Source organism: Ambystoma mexicanum, chromosome 6p (genome assembly GCF_040938575.1).
Source record: "Ambystoma mexicanum isolate Mex_15411 chromosome 6p, UKY_AmexF1_1, whole genome shotgun sequence".
Classification (NCBI taxonomy): domain Eukaryota; kingdom Metazoa; phylum Chordata; class Amphibia; order Caudata; family Ambystomatidae; genus Ambystoma; species Ambystoma mexicanum.
The window spans coordinates 725,375,340-725,397,424 of record NC_090935.1 but is presented as its reverse complement, the minus strand read 5'-3'; the positions used below and the strand labels follow the sequence as shown (position 1 = coordinate 725,397,424).

At 42.5% G+C, this 22,085-nt stretch overlaps 1 protein-coding gene across 12 annotated transcripts in view; it reads left to right on the top strand.

The window, feature by feature from the left end:
* Positions 1–22,085, top strand: part of MEF2C (myocyte enhancer factor 2C) — a 597,063-nt gene that overhangs the window by 516,572 nt on the left and 58,406 nt on the right. For 10 of the 12 annotated variants that reach the window (XM_069627597.1, XM_069627607.1, XM_069627602.1 and 7 more), the window contains 2 exons: positions 6,640–6,826; positions 15,310–15,357. In XM_069627597.1, coding sequence (XP_069483698.1) covers positions 6,640–6,826; positions 15,310–15,357 — 235 coding nt within the window. The remainder of the gene's footprint in view (positions 1–6,639; positions 6,827–15,309; positions 15,358–22,085) is intronic. The other 2 variants (XM_069627604.1, XM_069627603.1) reach the window with 1 other exon arrangement.

Below are 22,085 nucleotides of genomic sequence, written 5' to 3'. Positions count from 1 at the left end.
CTCTGCTTTACTTCCTCGATTCAGGAGATCTATGACCAGCTCACCTTTAGAATGTCTTTAAAAACAGGACTTTTCCAACAATATAGCAGTTCTGCATTTTCTGCTGCCCCCTCCTTTTGGCCAAGGTTCCAGTGTGGCATTTTAAGGTTGTGTGTCACGCTCTGCAAGTGCGCGCAATGATGATGAAGAATGGTTCTGAAGGGGGGTGCTCCAATGAATGAAGAGCAACAGTGGCTGCTGATGCAAGGTGTCTTGAGAAATTCTGATGTGTGTCCATCTTTAATGATTATGTTGCTCCTGGTTTCATGAAAGGTAACAGATATCACTACAAGAGACAGACAGAATATTTAAAACTTCTGTAATAAGCAGCGTAGAGGGGTAGTTTGGGTCACAACGTTACTTGTTTTATTTTAGAAGTGTGTAGCACACACCCTAGCTTTGAAAGGTTGAGGGTCCCTGTACATCAGTAAAAAATGACCTAATGAAAACAAAAAATGGTTGAATGCCAATAAGGGAGACAATAGAAATAAATGGAGTAATGACGGTCTTCATTTCCAAGAACAAAAATCAACAAAGAACCGGTGCCCGAAAACTGAATGGGAGAAAACCAAGATATCCCGCAACAGATTCAGACCATGTTAAGGAAGTCTTGTCCAACTAGGTGAGTCTTTAAGGTCCTCCAAAAAGAGAGCAGGGATGGTATTGGGTGGATCGCCTCTGGAAAAGCGTTCTGGATATGAGAAGGGGCAGCTGTGATTCGAGTCCAGACCCGTTACACAACCATGACTAAGCAAAGACCACACTGGTCCAGCTAATGCCCCGTCTCACAGGATGGAACAGGACAAGGTAATCCACTCTGTCCACTTGAGGTATTCCACTCTGTACATTTGACGTAATCCACTCTGTCCACTTGAGGTATTCCACTCTATCCACTTGAGGTATTCCACTCTATCCACTTGAGGTATTCCACTCTATCCTCTTGAGGTATTCCACTCTATCCACTTGAGGTATTCCACTCTATCCTCTTGAGGTATTCCACTCTATCCACTCGAGGTATTCCACTCTATCCACTCGAGGTATTCCACTCTATCCTCTTGAGGTATTCCACTCTATCCACTCGAGGTATTCCACTGTACCCCTTTGAACACTACAGTCCTGGGTCTCCACGACTCAACACGCCATGAAAGCTACGCTCCGAAATACAGGGCAAAATATGACTCCTAAAACTCTTGGCATTGGCAGTGACCTTGCGTTATTTCTGTCTTGGGGGTCTGCCAAAAATGTCCACACCCTTTTTGATTCTTTCAACTGGTTTCTGGCTGACTCTACTGGCCAGACAAAGTGACTATGCCGCTGATTACGCTGTCAAAGAGCCCACAATGTGCCTGAGAATCATAGGGTGCTGGAGGGCGGCTGATTATATAGCCCAGCGCAAAGAGAGCGCTAGTGAGGAAAGAACGTCGAAGCAGACTCCTTGCAGGGGATTTGTGTGGATAAGTTGTTCACACGGCAGCACTCTCTGGCCCGTCACATTAGGCGGCCATTTCAAATGTCAGCTTCAGATCCACGTTTCAATCCAAGAAACGGTACAGACAGAAAATGTGCTGTACGTGTTGGAAAAGCGCAAACATGCAACAAATGTGAAGTCTCTGCCTAATTACTGGGCTTGCGATCCATGAGTGGCCGTTCACTTTGTGGTCATTGTGGTTGACAGGCACCGGGCGTCCGGATCCTTGGCCTGGACACTGCCATTTTACACAGGAAGGATGGCACCAAGCAAATGACACCCCACAGACGCTCCGCACGCACGCCGCAGCGGATCCATTTTGGTTTATCCTGCCCACTTGACCACAAAGTAGGGGTGTTTGGAGCACAGAGCAGAGCAGTTATGAAGTCTAAAAGGAGCAGTGTCCCCCTGAAACAGACAGAAAGAGTCATTGAAGGCCGAGCTTGGGGCTGTGTAACATGGGCGATGGATGCAAGCACCCGTAGAAAGAGGGCCCGACTCCCGTGAGCCTTCAGAAAATACCAGTCTTCCAACCGAAAACGCAACCTAATGCACAACATGAAAGGGCCGCAGCTCGCATTCCACTCACAGGGATGCAGGGCTATCTCTGGAACCCGTGGACGTCAAAAGATGGCCACGGATACCGTTTCAGGCGCAGGTCTGTATAGGATCCGCTCTGCAGTATTGTGAATAGCAGTATGCCTTGATGTCACAGAGACCACAGGCAAGATGTAGCCTGCTCAGTAATACCTAGATTGGCATGGCATTCACTTTCCCACCCAAACATATTACAAAGAATTGCAATGCTAACCAGGTCCCTTAGCGGGCGGGTGCATGACCAAATGCTATTGTAGCTGTTGGCCACTCGGAAATGGCTTAACGTTGCTTTGCTAGCTCAGTGAGTTAAGTACTTGCTGTCTGGACCCTTACAGATCAGATCCAGTAATGATCTCATTGGCCCCATGGAGTTTGGGAAATATTTAGACATTCCAATTACAGTGACTTGAAAAAGCCATATAGAGACGATTTTATGCGGATTATGGCTCAAGTGCTCATTAAGCCACAGTTGTATCATATCATAATGTAAGGATCAACCTATTTTGAATCGATAGTTGTTCATATTTAGTTCTTTCCTGAATGCATTTCTACAAAGTGCACGCGGGACTCTGGAGGGCCTCACGGCACTATAGATCAGGCGCACGGCGCATTGATTATTGCCCTGTGTCTTCTAGCGATTCCAATATTGAAAATTACCCGTGTGGGAAAATGGAATGCAGGGGAGGCCTCAACAGGCTCACAATGGGGGGAAAGAGTCTGACCTACCGCCACACTAGGAGAGCCGCAAAAGTGCAAACACGGCCTTCGTAACGAAGTGCAAGAAGAAGTGTGAGCTCATGCAGTGAAAAGGTGCGATGAGGAACATGTAGGTGAGAACGATAAGGGGGCCCAAAGTTAGCCTGCTGCACTTCACAGGGAGGGTGTGGCTGAAGGGCCAGGGGTGGCCCTATGTGACGCAAGTTAGGCCCTACCGGACCTCCAGGCAGTCTGCCGCCTGCGGCACGGGGCAGTTATTGCGATGGATGTAACGAGACGTAAGTGGCTCTTGCAAGTGGTGGTCCGCACATGCAGACAGTCCCTCGATTTACATGTGGGGAATGGAGGTGTGGCATGATCCGGAGGTAACACACTCCTCTATGGTCATAATATCAGCATAGCCGTGCGGATGTCTGCGGCGGGAGGTAGGCTGTCAAGGGCAATCGATGCAAGTATTGGTGGAGGAAGGAACTTAATATTGGGCTCACCCAATCAGGAGCCTACAGGTGAAGCTAAACCATTGGCACTGTGACTTAGGGCCTTGAGCGGGTCTACTGATTGCTTTTCTGCAGCAGCTGATGGCAGGAGTATAAGCAGGTTGGGCTGGACCTCCCCAGTAAGATTTTCAGATTGTGAATAGTGATGAGGAATGTCGAATTTCTGATGGAAGTGATGATCCTGTGGCAGCCCATGAGTATTGTCCTAGTGTTAACTGCTGTTCCATGTTTCGAGTTTGCAATTATGAGTCTCTATAGACCCTGAGTTGGCACGACGTTCATTCATCAGCACGGTTTTTTTTCGCTGAGTTTTTGCCACCGATATTTGGCTGAAAAAAATACATCGAGGGGCTTGGTAAAGGAATGTAAGGAGTAGGGGGCTGTGGGCAATAGGTTGTAAATAACAGGGAAGGGAGGGATTGGGGGAAACCCCCAAATTTGAGGATTTTATTTCTCAAGATTTTTCGGCCAAAAATTGGCAGCAAAATATTCTGCAAAAAAAACCTGCCGATGTTTGACATAGAACCTATGAGCTGAGATTGCATAGGTTATTCACCTAAATCAGGTAAACAGAAAAGCACTTCATGGGGATTTAATAACCTCCATGCAGTACTTTCTATATAGCCAGCTGCTAAATAAGCTATGCCACCCCAGCTCAGATTGAGGTGGTATTTTAAAACAAGTAGAATTTAAATACCACATGTGTAAGTACCACCATACTAATGAGGTCCAGCATTTATCTCTGCAACACTGCTCTTGGTGTCCGCAGGAGATCCTGAATTTGTCCTACAGGTACTTGGGATATTCAAGGTATAGCGTTTGGAAATTGGGCACATTCACTTCATAACTCACCAGGTATATACTTACCTTTGAACTGCCCGGAGTATGTATGTATAGGTCCTAAAAAAGTGATTCCGTTTTCCCCTACAGTGTGTCCACGTTCGGGGGGTGGGGGGTCTCAGTCAAAGGGTTAAGGTACAGTGTAAAGCTATTAGGACCAGTATGATGAGTTCTTAGCGGCTGGTGCCTGTTGCGACTGATAGTAATGCTTTCATAGGTTTCCGAAATGCTGGCGAGGCCATAAATGAACAATTGCATAGTTCAGCTGGAAACATGGCAATGCCGTCGTTACTTAATTCAGGGCAGTTGCTATGGCGTATTTTTTTCATTTCTCGACAATCAGAGTTCACATTTCACTCATATGGCTACTTTGTGGGTGTGAATAAGGTCAATGTATAGTTTACCCTCCTGAAGTCATTCTAAATAGTTTCACTGTATGCATCTGCTGCTGAGAATGGCAGTATGGCTAGCTGGGAAGTTGTGTGGGAGATCAGGAAACAGTCACGCCCTTCTGCTGGTCGTGCGCTCCCATGGCAGTGGTATATTTTCCTGGTCATCCTTCACGGTTTGTATTTGACTGATTTGGGAAATGTGTAATCAGCAGGAGAACCAACAAAGGCTAGGAACAAGTGTCTAGGAGGACGCAGAAACACTGTCTTCTTGCAATTCAGTGAAGGTCAGTCGATATGTTCTGCCTTGGTCAAAAGGAGGAGGGACTTCCTTCCAAAGGACTTGACCCCGATGTTCTAAAGCTTTGATGCCCCTATGCAAAAATATATTTCCCTTGTAATGACCGGCTGCTCAGGCTAGGTGGCCTCAATGCTCTTTTGCCAAGTATTTCACAAGCAAACCTAGTAGCGTTTAAGCGCGTCCAAAGTGCACTTGACTAATTGTTCAAAAGGCTGAATAGTAATTTTCATACTATCTCTCAATTTGGTAGAAAATAACCCGATGTGCAGTTCCTATGGTCTTGAAACTGAAAAACACACGGCTTCAATGAGCTACATTATATCTTTTCAGTTGAAAGATCTATTCATGTTATAGCACATTATAGGGGCTAAATAAATCATGCATGGAGCACATCAGAACTGCCACAATGGGATCTAACAAGAAATTGGACAGGCTACATTGATGAAAGAACCAGAGGCGAGATGCCATATTGTGTTAATTGTTGGAGATCAGGAAAAAGCAGCATGCAATCTACCATGAACATGTAGAGAGGCTGAAGAAGGGAGGAAGAGATGGGTGGGAGGGTGTATGAATTCCTGGATGCAAAGATGTGCAAGAGAAGGACACGACTGGAAGTAAGGCTAGAATAATGCAGACATATGTGATTGGACAAGGGAATAGAATGACACATTGATCTGCAAATGTATTGATTTGCTCTGGAAAGGAGATGGATGGATGGATGGATGGATGGATGGATGGATGGATGGATGGATGGATGGATGGATGGATGGATGGATGGATGGATCGGTTGGGTGTATGTATGGGTGGATAGATGGATGGGTGTGTGGGTGGATGGATTGGATGGATGGGTTGGGTGGATGGATGGATGGATGGATGGATGGATGGATGGATGGATGGATGGATGGATGGATGGATGGATGGGTGGGTGGGTGGGTGGGTGGATGGGTTTGTGGATCGGTGGATAGATGGATGGGTGTGTGGGTGGATGGATTAGATGGATGGATGGGTTGGATGGATGGATGGATGGATGGATGGGTGTGCGTGGATGGATGGATGGATGGATGGATGGATGAATCAATGGATTGGTGTGTGGATGGATGGGTGGGTTTGTGGATGGGTGGATAGATGGATGGGTGTGTATGTGGGTGGATGGATTGGATGGATGGTTTGGATGGATGGATGGTGGATGGATGGATGGATGGATGGTGGATGTGTGGGTGTGTGCATGGATGGATGGATGGATGGATGGATCAATGGCTGGGTGTGTGGATGGATGGATGGGTTTGTGGATTGGTGGATAGATGGATGGGTGTGTGGGTGGACGGATTGGATAGATGGGTTGGGTGGATGGATGGATGGATGGATGCATGCATGCATGCATGGATGGAGGTGTGGGTGTGTGCGTGGATGGATCGATGAATCAATGGATGGGTGTGTGGATGGATGGGTGGGCGGGTAAATGGGCGGATGGATGGATTTGATTTTGCTTATTAAATGGCTGTGTAACATTGCTGTGATGGGCAGGAAAATAGAGAATCTGAGAGGGAAACAGGGGTAATGACCCAATGACCCGCAAGCGGTAGAAAAGGCCTATATGGAAGGATATCGAGACAGATACATAGTCCAGAAAGAGAGCTACACATAGCTAATTATTGTCTAAATGCAATTTTAAAATCATCTTCATAGCATAAATGGGGTTTCAATTAGGGAATCAATTATCTAATGTAACCGTGTTTTTGGTGTTAATGTACAATGAACATCATTTCTGTCTCATCTTTCTTTCTGCTACAGGCCGTTCCTCCACCGAATTTTGAGATGCCAGTTTCTATCCCTGTGAGCAACCAAAACAATTTGATATACAGTAATCCAATCAGCTCGCTGGGTAACCACAACCTTTTGCCACTGGCCCACCATTCTATGCAGCGAAACAGTATGTCTCCTGTCATGACGCATCGGCCACCGAGTTCTGGTAACCCAGGTAAGGTTCCAATAGAAATGACACCCTTCAGGTTCTACATGAGAGGAAGCTCAAGGACTAAGCATGCACTAATTACACCAAACAACCAGATGGAGAGCATAAAACCTTACCTTCAAAACATGTAACGGAACACAAATAATGTTGCTGTTCTAACATTTTCTAGTGCTAGTGCTAGCTAGTTTAGGGATAATTCAAACCACCGAAATGTTGGATGGTTCGAGGTCCCTCACACTTTTCTGACAATTCATTTGTAAATATTCGAGGGCACCCTGGTGTAAAAGTGTTAGGGATCTCCGAGGGATGCATGCTGCTGCCATCCTCCACTGGGGGTCATCGGGAGCACTAGGGCAAGGGAGTATACGCGTGTTTTGGAGGCATACTGTGGGTGGGGGGCTCATTTGCACCCTAAAAATTAACTGTTCACACTCACTGTCACCCCAATTTTAGATCAGTGACTCACAAATTGTTGTGGGTCACTTTCTAAGATGTATAGCACCTTACCATGTACATCTTGAAAAATGTGGGTTTTGATGACTTATTTATTTATTCATTTTGCACTTGTATAGTGTGCCAAACACATAGGCATCTGGGCGCTTATCTTACAAAATGATGACAGTACTTTTCTTACTTGGTTACATGAATCCATAGTACAGGTTGTTAGTGTATATGTGCATCCTACACGATGTAGATTACTGGTACTTAGAAGAAAATAGACATAGTACAGGTTGTCAGTTTACAAATATATAGTACAAGTTTTACGCATATAAACCGATATTTACATATTTGCAACTAAACAGGTCCTGATGTTACAGTTATTAGCATGCAAACCCTTCGCACAACATCCAGCCTAGTAGTGAGGTCCAGTAATTCCAGTTATAGGCAGTTTATCTAGATGTAAGGGATATATTCAAGATTCTCTGAGTGAAGAGGTGAGTTTTCAGTTGTTTGCGAAAGGCCCAGAAGGAGTTTCCTGCTCTCAGTTTGACTGGTAAGGCATTGCATTGTTTCGTGGCTATTGTGGGGAAGCAGTTGCCACCAGCTTTTTGTAGTTTAAATCTAAGCTTGGTTAGAAGATTCATGTTGGCCTAGGGCGTGTGCCTGTTGGTCTGAGATCTGACCACTTTGTCCGCGAAATATGCAGGCACTACTTAGTATAGACATTGTGTGTCAGGGCAAGAGTTTTGAATTCGATGCGTTCTTGAATCGGTAGCCAATGGGCGTTCTGTCTAGTAGTAGATATGTGAGTGGCTTCGGGAATGATGAGTGCCACTCTTAGGGTGTTGTTTTGCAGTAGCAGGAGTTTGTTGATGTTTTTTCGTAGTTAGTGCCCGCGTAGAGGGCATTGCAATAGTCCAGTCTGGTTACGTTGAGGTGCTATGGCCAGATTAATGTAGCTGTCAGTCGATTAGAAAAGGTCTACATGCATTCATGCGCTTACAAGTGTACGCTGTTGCAGACGCAGTGGCGTTCACTTATTTTCGCTAAGGTGAGAGAAGAGTCCAGATAGAAACCGAGAGTTTTCACTTCTTTGGACACTTTTATCATGTTGCCATCAATGTTGAAGGCTTTGTAGGTGTTCTTTAGTGTAGTGAGACGGGTTTGAGTGCCTATGAGGAGCACCTCCGTCTTTTTGTCATTGAGGCATAGGCCATGGTGGGCCATCCAGGCTTGGATGGTTGAGTAGATGGAGTTGAGCGTGGCAGAGTCTGAGTCATGGTCGTCTGTGATGGTGATGAGGATTTATTCCTAAATTCTATTTCATAGTTAAATGTATGTATATACCTCCTTGTTTTCTGTAACATAGAAGTGGAAATATTTCTAATAAAGTGCCACTTGATGTTGTATACTTTTAATGCAACAATGCAATTGTACGTGCCTGTACACTTTTGCATCATAACTGTGAGCTGCTCGGGCAAGACTTTAGCGTGCCTTGTTCGTTTGGCAAAAAAAGAAACAGCCTCTTTTGTTTTTGAAAAATGCAATGCCTGTGGAACTCAGTCATGCTATTCAGTGTATTCCGACATTTTTTGCAGAAATTAATTGCCAAAGTACAAAAGGACGTTAATTACTTCCTTTTTATTATACAAATTAGTATTATGGTTCTCCGCTTCAGAGCAGTACACCTGCTTCAAATTGCTCATTTCAAAACTAGTAAATCGCGGCATTAAATTAATTGTTTTGGCTTTATACGCGCTGTGTAGATAGGTATCACATTATCAATTCCTTTTATTGGCTGCATACTAGGTATCGCATTATCAACTTATTGTTTTGGCTGTGTACGCGCTGTATAGATAGGTATCGCATTATCAATTATTTTATTGGCTTTATACTAAGTATCGCATTATCAACTCATTGTATTGGCATTATACATGCTGTACAGATGGTTATTGCATTATCAATTCTTTGTATTGGCTTTATACGCAATGTACACATAGGTAGTGCATTATCAATTCATTGTATTGGCTTTATACGTTCTGTACAGATGGGCATCGCATTATCGATTCATTGTATTGGCTTTATGCGCACTGTCAGATAGGTATCGCCTTATCAATTATTTTACTGGTTTTATACTAAGTATCGCATTATCAATTCATTGTATTGGCGTTATACGTGCTGTAGAGATGGGTATTGCATTATCAATTCTTTGTATTGGCATTATACGCGCTGTATAGATAGGTATTGCATTATCAATTCTTTCTTGTATTGGCTTTATACGTTCTGTACAGATGGGTATCGCATTATCGATTCATTGTATTGGCTTTATACGTTCTGTACAGATGGGTATTGCATTATCGATTCATTTTATTGGCTTTATACGTGCTGTACAGATGAGTATCGCATTATCGATTCATTGTATTAGCTTTATACATTCTGTACAGATGGGTATCGCATTATCGATTCATTTTATTGGCTTTATACGTTCTGTACAGATGGGTATCTCATTATCGATTCATTGTATTGGCTTTATACGTGCTGTAGAGATGGGTATTGCATTATGAAATTCTTTGTATTGGCTTTATACGTTCTGTACAGATGGGTATCGCATTATCGATTCATTGTATTGGCTTTATACGTTCTGTACAGATGGGTATCGCATTATCGATTCATTGTATTGGCTTTATATGTTCTGTACAGATAGGTATCGCATTAAGGATCTCTCGTCGTACCTGTCCTCGTTCTGTCTCCCACTGGGAGGAGAGGACTACCGGATTCACAAAACATCCGTGTCCACTACCTGCCAAAATTGCCTTTGCCGAGCAGAGTCTCTTTTTTTGAATCAGCCCAAATGCATAATTCTGGCAGGGGAGGTTCTCCCCCAGAACAAAGCGCATCCCAATTTATAATCAAATGCACGCTAAGTTCCAGAAAGTGAGATCCACTTTCCTGTGCCACCTCTCACCTGCAGCAAGCTAGACACCACAGGGCTCAGTGCAAAGCCGCAAGCGCGTCTTAATTGAGGCCTGGCAACATTGGTCTGCCAAAAATAGCAACCTCCAAATGGCAGGGGAAATGTAAAAAATGCAGTTGCATCCTTAAAAGCCAACTCACTGCAAATGCGCTCATTGATCCAACGTAGGTGTGAGTCTCACTCTAGGACCCGCTACCCCCATTTGGGGTCATTGAGCCGGAACATGTTCAAGCATTAGGCATCAGGATCATACCATGCACATGACTGTACACAAAAGGGCTGGATGCTGGGAGCGTGCAGGATCACTTGTGAGCTGCATTCTGCAAGATCCAAGGTGCAACGCCAAAGTGTACCATGGCCTCACATCTACTCATATATAATGTTTTCATATAAATTACTATCCCTAATGATGACTAAATCCAAGGGAGGAAAATAGGATAGAGTGGGTCAACATAATACGATGGGCCCGATTCATGGAATTTTTTGCACGGTTCATCGTGACTTTGCACTGCTGAAAAGTGGCTTTGCACTGCCGGCATATCAATAGCCACCAAGATTATAGATTTTTCTGTGTTCAATTGCAAGACAAATATGGTACAAAATCCCACTAAAACATTATAATGGGCACTGGAGTGGTTTCCAGCTACAGCCATTCCCTCTTCAAAAACCAACAAAAGGACTTCCTTTGTTTTCTTCAAAGGTCTAAAGACACCCTCTTGCAGAAGGGCATTGTGTGGGCCTCCGGCAAATGTATACTTGCAGTACCTTATGTTAGACAGAATGCCTTATTTTAAACTGCCTCATTTAAATTAAAAACATTTGAAGTAAACAGTTTTATTGAATGAGTATTTTCAGCCAACAACTTTGTATACCTCGAAAACACAACATTTCTTCCACAGAATATATTGTTCCATACTGGGAATGCTAAAAGTAATATTTTTAGATAACTTGATTTGTTTTCAGATTCGAATTACTTTGGTGGGGTTCCTTAAAAGTAAAATAACAATACAATGGCGAGTTTAATATAATAACAGAAAAAAATGTGTTATATGGAAAATAGTTTTAATTGATTTTGTAAAGAGAAACGTACTTTTCTTTAGTATTGTGCTAAAAGTTTGCTTATGCTGACCAAAAGCAATAAAAACATTTAAAAAAAAAAAAAATTACAGAGATCAATTGGGGAGTGCTAAAAGTTATATTTTTAGATAACTTGATTTGTTTTCAGATTCGAATTACTTTGGTGGGGTTCCTTAAAAGTAAAATAACAATACAATGGCGAGTTTAATATAATAAGAGAAAAACATGTGTTATATGGAAAATAGTTTTAATTGATTTTGTAAAGAGAAACATACTTTTCTTTAGTATTGTGCTAAAAGTTTGCTTATGCTGACCAAAAGCAATACAAACATTTTAAAAAAAAAATAATTACAGAGATGGCAAACAACACGTGTGGGTGAAACTAAGCTATTCTATGCATTTGTTACGTGTTCAGTTATACAAAATAAAAATAGCCACGCTATAAGATGATGCAAATTATTTGTATAATATTTCTTATGAAAACATTTTATTTTTGTAGGCACCTATGTAAGGCCAAAATGAATGGGGGTAAGAACACGTGTAGGTAGATCGAGCAAACTATGGCTAAATGGAAGGGTCGTTTTAGTGCATGAGACAGACAGAGTGGGTATACATTCATTTTGGAAATAATATAGAAAATTAGGTAGCTCTAACAGGCATTTATAAAGGAGTCTTTAAATTCTTTCACCTCTGGGCTCTTGTGCTGCATATATGTGTGCTCAGTGAGATCATGGAACCTGTTATTCAGTACATGGCATGCACACAAGTATATTTAGCTATAGGTTCCATGAAGTAATTTTCTTCTTATAAAAAGTGATGTAATATGTAAGCAGTATGAACAATGTTTACAATATTTAGTATTTTCTAGCAATGGCATCTTTAATTTGACCAATTACTGTACTTTCAAAGAAAGGTTATTGAAAATGTAAGGGAGAGTAACGGGTGGGCGTAGAACTTCATACAGAGAGATGCATGGATTCTGGAACATTTGGAATGTGGGCTTATAATCAGTGATGTAATGTGAATCTGTTGGTGGCTTTTCATAGTCTTGCTTTTTGTTATTGGTGGTAAATATTTATGTATGGTGTAAGCTGCACTTCAATCAAAACACTTCACAGTTTGAAATACTACAGGAATGTTTCGTTTGTACTTCTTTCTGTGTGAATTTACTGGACAATTTACTGGACTGGTACCACTCCAAATCCAGGCCTGATGTCCAAACTCTGTTTTCCTAATGTTGCTACTGAAATCCCCAGGTCGTGATCGGTAGCTTTTTTCTATTTAGTGAAAACTTTCAATGTATTATGTACTCTTTCATATTCTGATAGGGATATCGTTTTAGTGATAAAATAGGTTATGTTTTTGGCCAATACAGTTTTCCATGCAAGTAGGTGAACAGCTTGACAAGAAATCACTTTTTATGTAAAGTTAAGGGAGCACAGTATATTACCCAATCAAAGAAAGGCTGGCCTGGAAAGGCCCGGAAAAGTGGGGAGACACACCAAGTTCAAAGTAGAGTAATTCCTGTCATTATTCATTCACTGATATGTGTTCTGCTTTGGTCGGTCTCTCTTTCTCTTTCTTTTCTCTATTTTTCTTTGTCTCTCTATTTCTGTCTACCATTGAAGGCCAAAGCTAATGGCAGTATTTCCTTCTCCCCACCACCCCTCGTGTTGTCTCTACAACAGTATTTCAAGGTAGTCTGGTTGCATTAAAAGAATCTGATCGTATGATGACCAGACTGCACACGCACCCTACGGTTGGAGCTGATGCTATATATTTCATTTTAACTTTCGGGTAATTTCAGGGGTTCATTGATTTGACATTGAATATTTTGCCGACTGCATTCTCGTGACGATCTGGACTTCAAGGATTGTTGGAATCCAGTCTATTCTGCGTTCAGTCTCATAGGTTCCCTTTTCTGTTCCAATGCGTGGATCTGATCTGGTTAAGAAACAGTTTTCGTCTAAAATGTTTTACTTTCACGCCAAAATATTTTCTCCTTCTCAAAAAACATGTCCCATGTATTCAGTAAGCAAAGGTCCTATCCTCTCATCTCACTAAAATTGATTTAGATATGGACCTTAAACCAACGTCGTTTGCATGTCATGTTTCCACTCCAAATTCTGCATTATGTTTTGTCAGACAAGCATTGCTCGTTTAAAAATAGAACTCGTGTTTGTTTGTCGTGTACAAAGCCTATTAAATGTTTCCCAACATGTACCTTTGGATGGAAGACCATTCATTGTACATCAACCTTCTTTTTTTTATTAATATCATCTTTGTCTTTTTCATTCAAAAATGTCCCTTTTATTGAATTTATTTTGTGTTGATTTTGACTAAAGGTTGGCCATATTTCAAAACCAAAAACATAATTTTCTTATTGGAGCAAATATGCTGTCATCGTTATTCTATTTTCGAGTCAAATTGTTGCTTATTCATAAGGAAAATAAGTTTGGTTATCAGACAATGCTGTCATTTTGTCAACCAATTTATTTCATTTGCAAATAAAGTTACCCTTGTTCTTACCCAAATATTTGCATACTGGATCCAAAAAGCTTAAAATGCCCAAATGATCTCTTATTACAACAAGATTAATTGCCCTTTCAGACTGACTCTCATTTTCTGACTTATATGTGTTTTTATGTGCCCCCTTATGGTCTGATTTGGAGTACACTTTCTTATTTGATCTCCAAACGATCCGAGTGTGTACATAAATGACTTCTCATGTCCCTCTAAAATTTCTGGCGTTTGTAGTGCTCTGGTTAGTCATGACCCTCTCATTCTGCCAGAGAGAGAATTGTGTCTTTACTGACTTTGGAAGATGTTGCCAATGACTGGTTCTTATGGGCCAAGGGCAGCTTGTTGTTGGTTTCCTGATGTGGTCATTCAATAGGGATGGGCTCAGAGATTTTGAGCAATGTTTGCCAGTGAATGCCTGTGCTTTTGTCCCCCAAAAAAGGGCCTGAACCCCTTTGGATTGGTGTTATAGAAAGGCACCTGCAACTCTTCAAGAACCCTCAATCTCCCCGAGGCTTTGTCAATTCCATCTTAGTGTACTAATTGGACAGTAAGCACATCTTGTGCTTGTTTGCGCAATGCACCATCTCAAATATGAAGTATTATTCAGACGGTGTAGTGTTGGTTGTATACGAATTGACCGAATGACAATTGACCAATTACAATTGACCTACTGCACAATTTACCAAATTTTAAAGGTCAATTAGTACATATATGCGGGGGAAACCCCCCTGCAACCTCCCACCCAATCCAAAAAACCCTGCAACCTCCCACCCAAACCCCTTGTATTATTTATAATACAAAACCAACCCAATCTATAGATTTTTTTAAAAAGGTCAATTGTGCAAAAGGTCAGTTAGGACCATGAAATTTGACCAATTTGGTCATTCGGTTAATTGCGCTCGGTCCATTTGGGTAATACCGCCATCTCAGTTTCTAAGCACATTTGCAATGTTAATTTCTGCAGAGGCCCTGCTTAAATACTACTGGTCTGTTTGCTATGTGATTTGCAGTTAAGAGGCTTTCATTTACAAATCACAGCTCACTGAAAGCTGATTGCTGACTGTGGGTTTTCAGGTGACTGCTCATGTCTTCATCAGGCAACTCAGTCTGATCGGAGTCTAATGATTGAATGGGCAGAACGCGGGATGGGTAATATTGAGTTACAGATTCATGCTTGGTAACAGTCAACTGCGTGTGTGTGATGAATTTTGAAGGAAAAGGGCCAATGCCATAAACAACAGGGCAGGTGTGCTATCAGTGCCCTAGCATTCTGTTGAGTATAGAGGCATCATGATAGCTAGTGATTTGAAACAATTCTAATTAGAATACGTGGGCATTCTGCAAATGACCTTAATGAAAAATATGTTCAGTAACATATGCTTATAGTTCTGGCACATAGAATCATGCTAATCATTGAGTGTCGTCCTCATGTGCGGTCTTGGTCATTCTCAACTTCATCTTCTGTCCTCCTTAGGTGGCCTGATGGGTGGGGACCTCACAACCGGTGCAGGCACCAGTGCAGGTAAACAAAGATACTGTGTGCTTTAATTAATACATAGTTGATCAATAAAACTAATACACAGTTCAATATTATTGCTAAGTTGTTTGCAGGGCTCCAGAAGATGATCAGGTAGTGTCTGTGGTGTGGTGAAGGTAGGGCATGTAATTGATTGACCAGTTGGGCGTTGAGGCACTTTTCACACAACAGAATTATTGCGTCAATCGTTTGTTGGCCTTGGCCAATATCCAGTGGATTCCCTTCCTCTAATAGAACTCATTGCTGTATCAGATATTAATAAGATAAATCCCTAATAAATAGCATTCGAGCAGTATTTCCACATTTCACCCTTTTACAGTCAATGCAAAGAGTGTGAAGTAAAATGCCTATATTTTGCCTCAAAAAAGAACACTTCTCTGAAGCTGAAAGCCTGATAATGTTGCACATGTCTCAAAAACTAGATGAAATCGAACCTACACAATGTTAGATTGTATGTTCAGAAAATTGTTAGATGGTCATTTGGACTAAACGAGGGGGACTTACATCTGAAACCAGCCACACGAAATTGGATGCACTGAAACACAGAGGGGATATTAGAGTATTTTGCTGAACTGCTCAGTGGTCGCACGGGTTGTATTAGCAACTACAGAAAGCAATAAATTCTCACATCTTGGTATGCCTTTGGATAATGTGCTCACATATATCGAATGTAGTGACCGCAGATGCATTGAAACTTCTTTCCTAGAACTTACACAAAATAGTTTGTGATGTCATATTTGAAGTCCTGGAGATTAGTGTTAGCAGTGCACGGTGATAGCGCAAGCTATGGTTGCTTAGCTTACCATATCTGGCGAATTTCTGGGATTTTTCTGTTTTCCATTGCAGACTTTTCGGACAGTGTCACGTGATGACGTGTCTGCAAATGGGTCTGTGCTTCACTAACAGTTTGAAACTGCATTTTCAGCTGATCTAGGAAGTTTCAAGCTGAGAATTTCCCCTTGCACGGCTACTAGACCTATTCTTATTGATTATCCATCTGCAATCCAGGACAGCGTACATTCTTGGAAGAATATTAACACAACTGCTATTTATCTTCAAAAATGGCATCAGCAATGGCCATCCGTCCTCCCCAGGAGCCACCAACACCACCGCCAGCTGGAGGGCCTAGACAACGGAAAAAGCACAATGATACAGAAAACAATCAAGAGGACTAGGAAGATGAGGTGGATGAAATGTCTACCTCCAGCACCCACAGAGAATCATGGGTGTGGTGGTTCTTTACCACCGTTGGGGGTGTACCAAATGCTAAGGTTACCAAGGTGAAATGCACTGAGCTCAGTTGCAGACAGCCTGGGCAGTACGCCTACGGGACCACCTCCATAAGCCACCACACCAAATCCAACCACCGGGATGCTCTCAGAAAGGCTGTTCGTTTCTCAGGAAGTAGTATGCTATTTTCCTCTACCTCATCTTTCTCAACCAATACTGCCACCACACAGGCTACTCCTGTGGAGCGTAAAACCCACCAGCTACCTTGCAAGCCATAAAAGAGGCTGTTGATCCATATCTTTCCAAGGCAACGGTACTCTGTATATACTGCAAGAGAAAACTCTGCAGGAGGGAGCAGTTTCAAAGTGCTTTCGAGGCTGTGAACAGGGAGCATGAGAAACACTGCCCCAAACCTTAGATTTAACGCATGCGCAACATCTTCCCCTGTAGACCTGCCCCTCCGTATCTGTGTTGGCTTCCCTCATTTCCCTACCCCACCGTACTTCCTTGACTCTCAAAAAATACAAAAAAAGGTTCCTTTAGGAACCACCTTTCACAGTTTAAAAATAAAACAAAAAAAAATAAGCTTATAGACTCCATCTACATTACATTTTTCAGTAAAGTAGTTAGAGTCAATAAGATTCTCCAACATGACCATTTGCATTTTCTACTATGCTAATGGAAATAATGGACATTTGTATACTAGCGAAAAAGAAAAAAGCACAGTAACAATTTTCTTTCCCAAATACTTTTCTGTAGCATACAATAAGGACCATAATCCATGGACCTTCCTGACTATCCACAGTCTCTGCAATCCCCTTTCCAGGCCTTGCATTATTTAAAATCCTGAATTGAATGTGCACACCATTAGACAGCCCTTCTACCCTTTTTACTGTTATGTTTGTAACACTGCCTCATTGCCTGCTTTCAAACAGTCACACAGCTATCCACCAATCACTTCCAAAAACCTACATATATCCCTATCAACAAATTAAATTTCCACACACCAACTGCCACTTAACTATCTTCTAGAAATCGTTTGCATTGGCATTCCCATTGCTTATCCAAAAACATTGTACACACTGCTGCTATAAATGCACATATGCATTGTGCAGTAAGAGAAGTGCATGAATAGAAAGGGGAGTACGGATTGCCAAGTGCTGATAGGAGCCCAGAAGGAAAGTGCAAAGAGATGCCAAGGTTGAGGCCACTGGCTAACTGCTGGGTCAGAAGAGTCCCAAGGGTGGGATACACAGCCGCCAGGTGGAACACCTGCAAGGGGGTGGTGTACTGGTGTCAACTAGATATAGGGCCTGGAACCTGTCAGGTTCATGAGGGACCAGGCAACCAGTCTCAGTAGCAATAGCATCAGTTAGCAGGGAAGGGATTCAGTTAAACAGGAAGAGAAAAGCATAGTTTTAAAAAGTTTTCAGAATTTAAGGAAGTCCAGCTCAAGTATAAAAGGAGCAGGAAGGCTGTTCCAAAGTGAGGCACTGGTTGAAGAGAGAGACATGCCTCCTGCTCTCTGTTTCCAAATATGTTTCACAAGCAGAGAATTAGAATTGGAGGAGCAGAGGGCTCCAGCTGGGGAGTATTTAGTTAAACAAAGTTGGCGATAGTGTAGTCCCAGACCCAGGCAAAGGTTTCCCAATTTTTTAGGGCTGCAACGATATGGTTCCTGGGCTTGAGGCTAAAGATAAGTCTTGCAGCCATATTCTGGATTAGCTGAAGGGGCGTATAGCTGTTGTAGTTATCCAACCTAGAGAGGACCAGGGCTCTAAAGTAATTCAGCTTCTGGGGTAAGGTGAGGAAAGTGCAGTACTTTCAAAGACAATGAAGAGGACCAAAAGGATGAGGTAGGGGAAGTGCCTACTTCTAGCACCAGATCGAATCATGGGTGTGCCAGTTCTTTGCTACTGTTGGGAGTGTACCAAAGCCTAAAGCTACCAAAGTGAAATGCACTGAGTGCAATTTTCTACTCAGTCGCAGACTACCTTGACAGTACTCCTACGGGACCAACTCCATGCGCCACCATACCAAATCCAATGACTGCAGTGCTCTCAGAAAGTTTGTTCCTTTCTTAGCAAGTAGTACGCTGTCTTCCTCCGCCTCATCTTCCTTCACAAATACTGTAACCACACAGCCCGATGTCGGCGGGCTTTGGCGTGTTATAAATAAATAAATAGGGAAGGCTACGGACCTTTATCATCCATTGTAGCCCCTGAAATGGGGGATAAAGGCCATTAGCACCCATGGTTCCCAAAGAGGGAACCCAGGGTGCTAAAACATATATTTTTCTTCCTATACCTTTTCCAAGACAGCCAACATGGAAAGAGAAGGTGGGGCTCTGTACACAGCCCCTCTTCCCTTGCCATGGCAGCCTGCAAAACCCTATGAACATATTACCACAAGCACTTTTTTCCCTTTCAAACCTATCCTACCTTTGAAGAACTTTACCACATAGCCAGTCCTAGGTAGACATAGCCACTTTAACACCATTTTTCATCCCTAGCGGTCATGGCGAGTAGCCAGATTGTCTGCGTCATGACCTTATGCCAGGACAGACAATCTGGCTACTGCCCATGGCCACAGGCTACACCTCAGTCACCAAAGGTATATGACTATTTTTTGTACCTACATTATGACACTTGTCAAAAAATAAAACACAGGCACATTTGCAAAACCATGCTTTAATGTCCTTGCCAATGTTCCTCATGAGTTTGCTCAAAATCTGCCCATGTTTTATTTTTTTTTAAAGTGTCAAAATGTCTGTACATACAATAGTCATATAACTTAGCCCTCACTTGACAAAATCCATTCAGTCTTTACACAAACATTGAAGGTTGGGTCTATAATCTTTCTCGAAACTTTTGTCCACATCCGTCAAATAGCAACAACGTTATAAACTATCTAAAAATGTTGAGACCCCCCTCTAATTATGCCCCCTCTTGAAAAAATCCCACCAAACTTTGCTAAACCATTCAGGATTAGATCTAGAATAAAATTACAAATTTACATGCAGTTTCATTGGGTGGCGCAAAAGTTAGAAGCCATCCAAAAACTGCTTTCCCCCAACCCTGTAATGCAGAAATATGTACAGATGTCCTAGGACATCTGAAGTGGCCACGAACACTGCAGGACTGCCCCAGGACATCTGGAGTTTTTGCGGACTGTTGGGGGTGAAACAACCCTTTTTTTGACTTCTTATGGTCATATCCCATCCCATCCTCATCCCCCCACTTCCCCAGAGATTGTTTTTTGAGTTTGACAAGTGCAATGTTGCTTTTTTTTAAATGTTTTTACTGCGCTGTCCGTGGAACCCAAAAAGGTCTGCAAATCCAAGATGGCGGGCGTTTCAGGAAAACCTATGCATTTCATGTTTTCTCACCACCCAATCAGTGCTGCGTACCGATGTACGCAGACCATGTAAAAAGTCTGTGAAGTTTTCTGGCCGATCAGAGGCCAGTACGCGGACAGAACAGGGAAGTGAGTCCGCTGAACGGACATAGATAGCACTACATTTTTTGCCTTATGTTTTTGTCATTTAAAAAAAATACTGGACGGATTTACATCAAATTAACAAAAGCACGCTTTTGGGACCAAGCCGCCGCTGCTGCCGTAAATTTGGTGAAAATCCGTCCAGCGGTTCAGGCTGTAGGCGTGACGGAAATGTTTTCCTATTAGGTCTATGGGAAAAACTGTTGGGACCCCCCCTACAACTTTGTCCCCCCTTGACCAAACATCACCAAACTTTGCAAGAATATTCAGAGTGGGCCATATACTTTTTTTTGCAAAATTTGGTGAGGATTCGTCCAGGGGGAGCAAAGTTATAAGCCACCCAAAAAGTGTTCTTCCTATGGGTTTAGCAACTTAACCATAACTACATGGCCACTACCACAGGCCATGTAATAATCATTTCCATTTGAAATATCAATTAGTTAGGAACAAAACATACACAATGTTTTTTTTCATTTCCATTCACGCAAAAGATAATGGTACATTGTATTAGAGAAAGTACAACACTGTATGATACAAAATACGTGTATGTGTTACAAATTACAATCACATTAATGTAGCACCTAAAGGGACGTGGACTCAGACCTGTCATGCTGCGTGGCAGGCAGCTTCTAAAATGCTTCCATTGAAAGATCCCAACAGAGGCTCTTCTTACTCCCCACTATTACTGCTGCATTTCGGTGACATTGGCCAATCCAGAAGTAGTGTTCTATGAGATGGCAGCCAGTAGTGTGGATACTCTCCTCAGCTTTCTTATTTAATTGGCCTGTCTTGCCAGGGCAACAGAAGGGGAACATAACCATTCAAAATCCCATTTTATCTTGGTGTCAGTTATAATTGATATCACAATGCTGCAAAAGGAGAATGCATGATTTTGCTTCAATTCTACGAGTAGACGAGACCGCCATTTACCAAAAAGAACTAACTGTGAGCCCCTCTATGATCAGCCTGAATTTCCATAAGAAATCACTTTAGGCCCCACTCGAGCAGTTAAGTGCTATGCCTGGGTTTGCAGAAAAACATTGTATGCGAGTCAATTCACATTTTCGCCACTTTTGTGGGGTAGCAACATCCAGAGATAAATACAATGGGGAAACGGCTGGTGTTAGCATGCATTTAACAAACGCTGCTGTGATCCCTAACCGTCTGCTCAAGCTGCAAGCTATTTTTGCACAGTTTTTTGTTAAAATAAAGCTGGGCTCCTTGTTTTTTTCCCTGTTCTAGTGACTCGTGTTTGGTGGCGTGTTTGCTTGTACTGTAGAATACAAGGAAGATTTCAAGTGGAGCGAAGGGGCCATTTTGTCTTCCATCAATAGCCTTTGTCTTTAATGTGCCATGAGCGGCTTTAAACAGCAGCACACGCTTACGTCCTTTACAACTTTAATGCAAATCACTCCCGAGAGTTGATATGGAGCCCACGGAGGGCGCGAGGTCAGCCCAAGCTTGAACTGTCTGCCCCCAGTGCCATTCTCTAACAAGTCTCCCATTTTGCGGCGGATTTGTCTGGAGGGGATTCAGGAAGAGTCATCAGCGGCGCTCTGTGCCGCTCAGTGTGCGCGCGAGACAGAGAGCTCTGTGTGCTCGCCATGTGCTGCCTTAGCGGCCAGTGGTTCAGTCATGTGGTTTAAGGCTTGGGGGTGCGGGCTGTCTCGAAAAGGAGGCCCGGACCACTTTACATTTCAACATTATCTAAAAATAGTTCATTTTCTCCTATTGGCTAAAAACCCTCACGTATAAGTCAAATCGTTAGCAAAAGAGCGAACTAAATGAAGAAAAATGGTATGTATTACTTTAAAAAATATATCACTGGAACGAAAAGAACCCTGCTCAGTCTAGACGGGTGCGTTTTCTAAAGACAATAATGTTGTATGGTCCGGATTGTTAGAAGTAAATACCAAGAAGTCACCCACAATTTTACCTTGGGGGCTGACCCAAGACAGAAATAAAGCTTAGAAAGGCAGACTTTT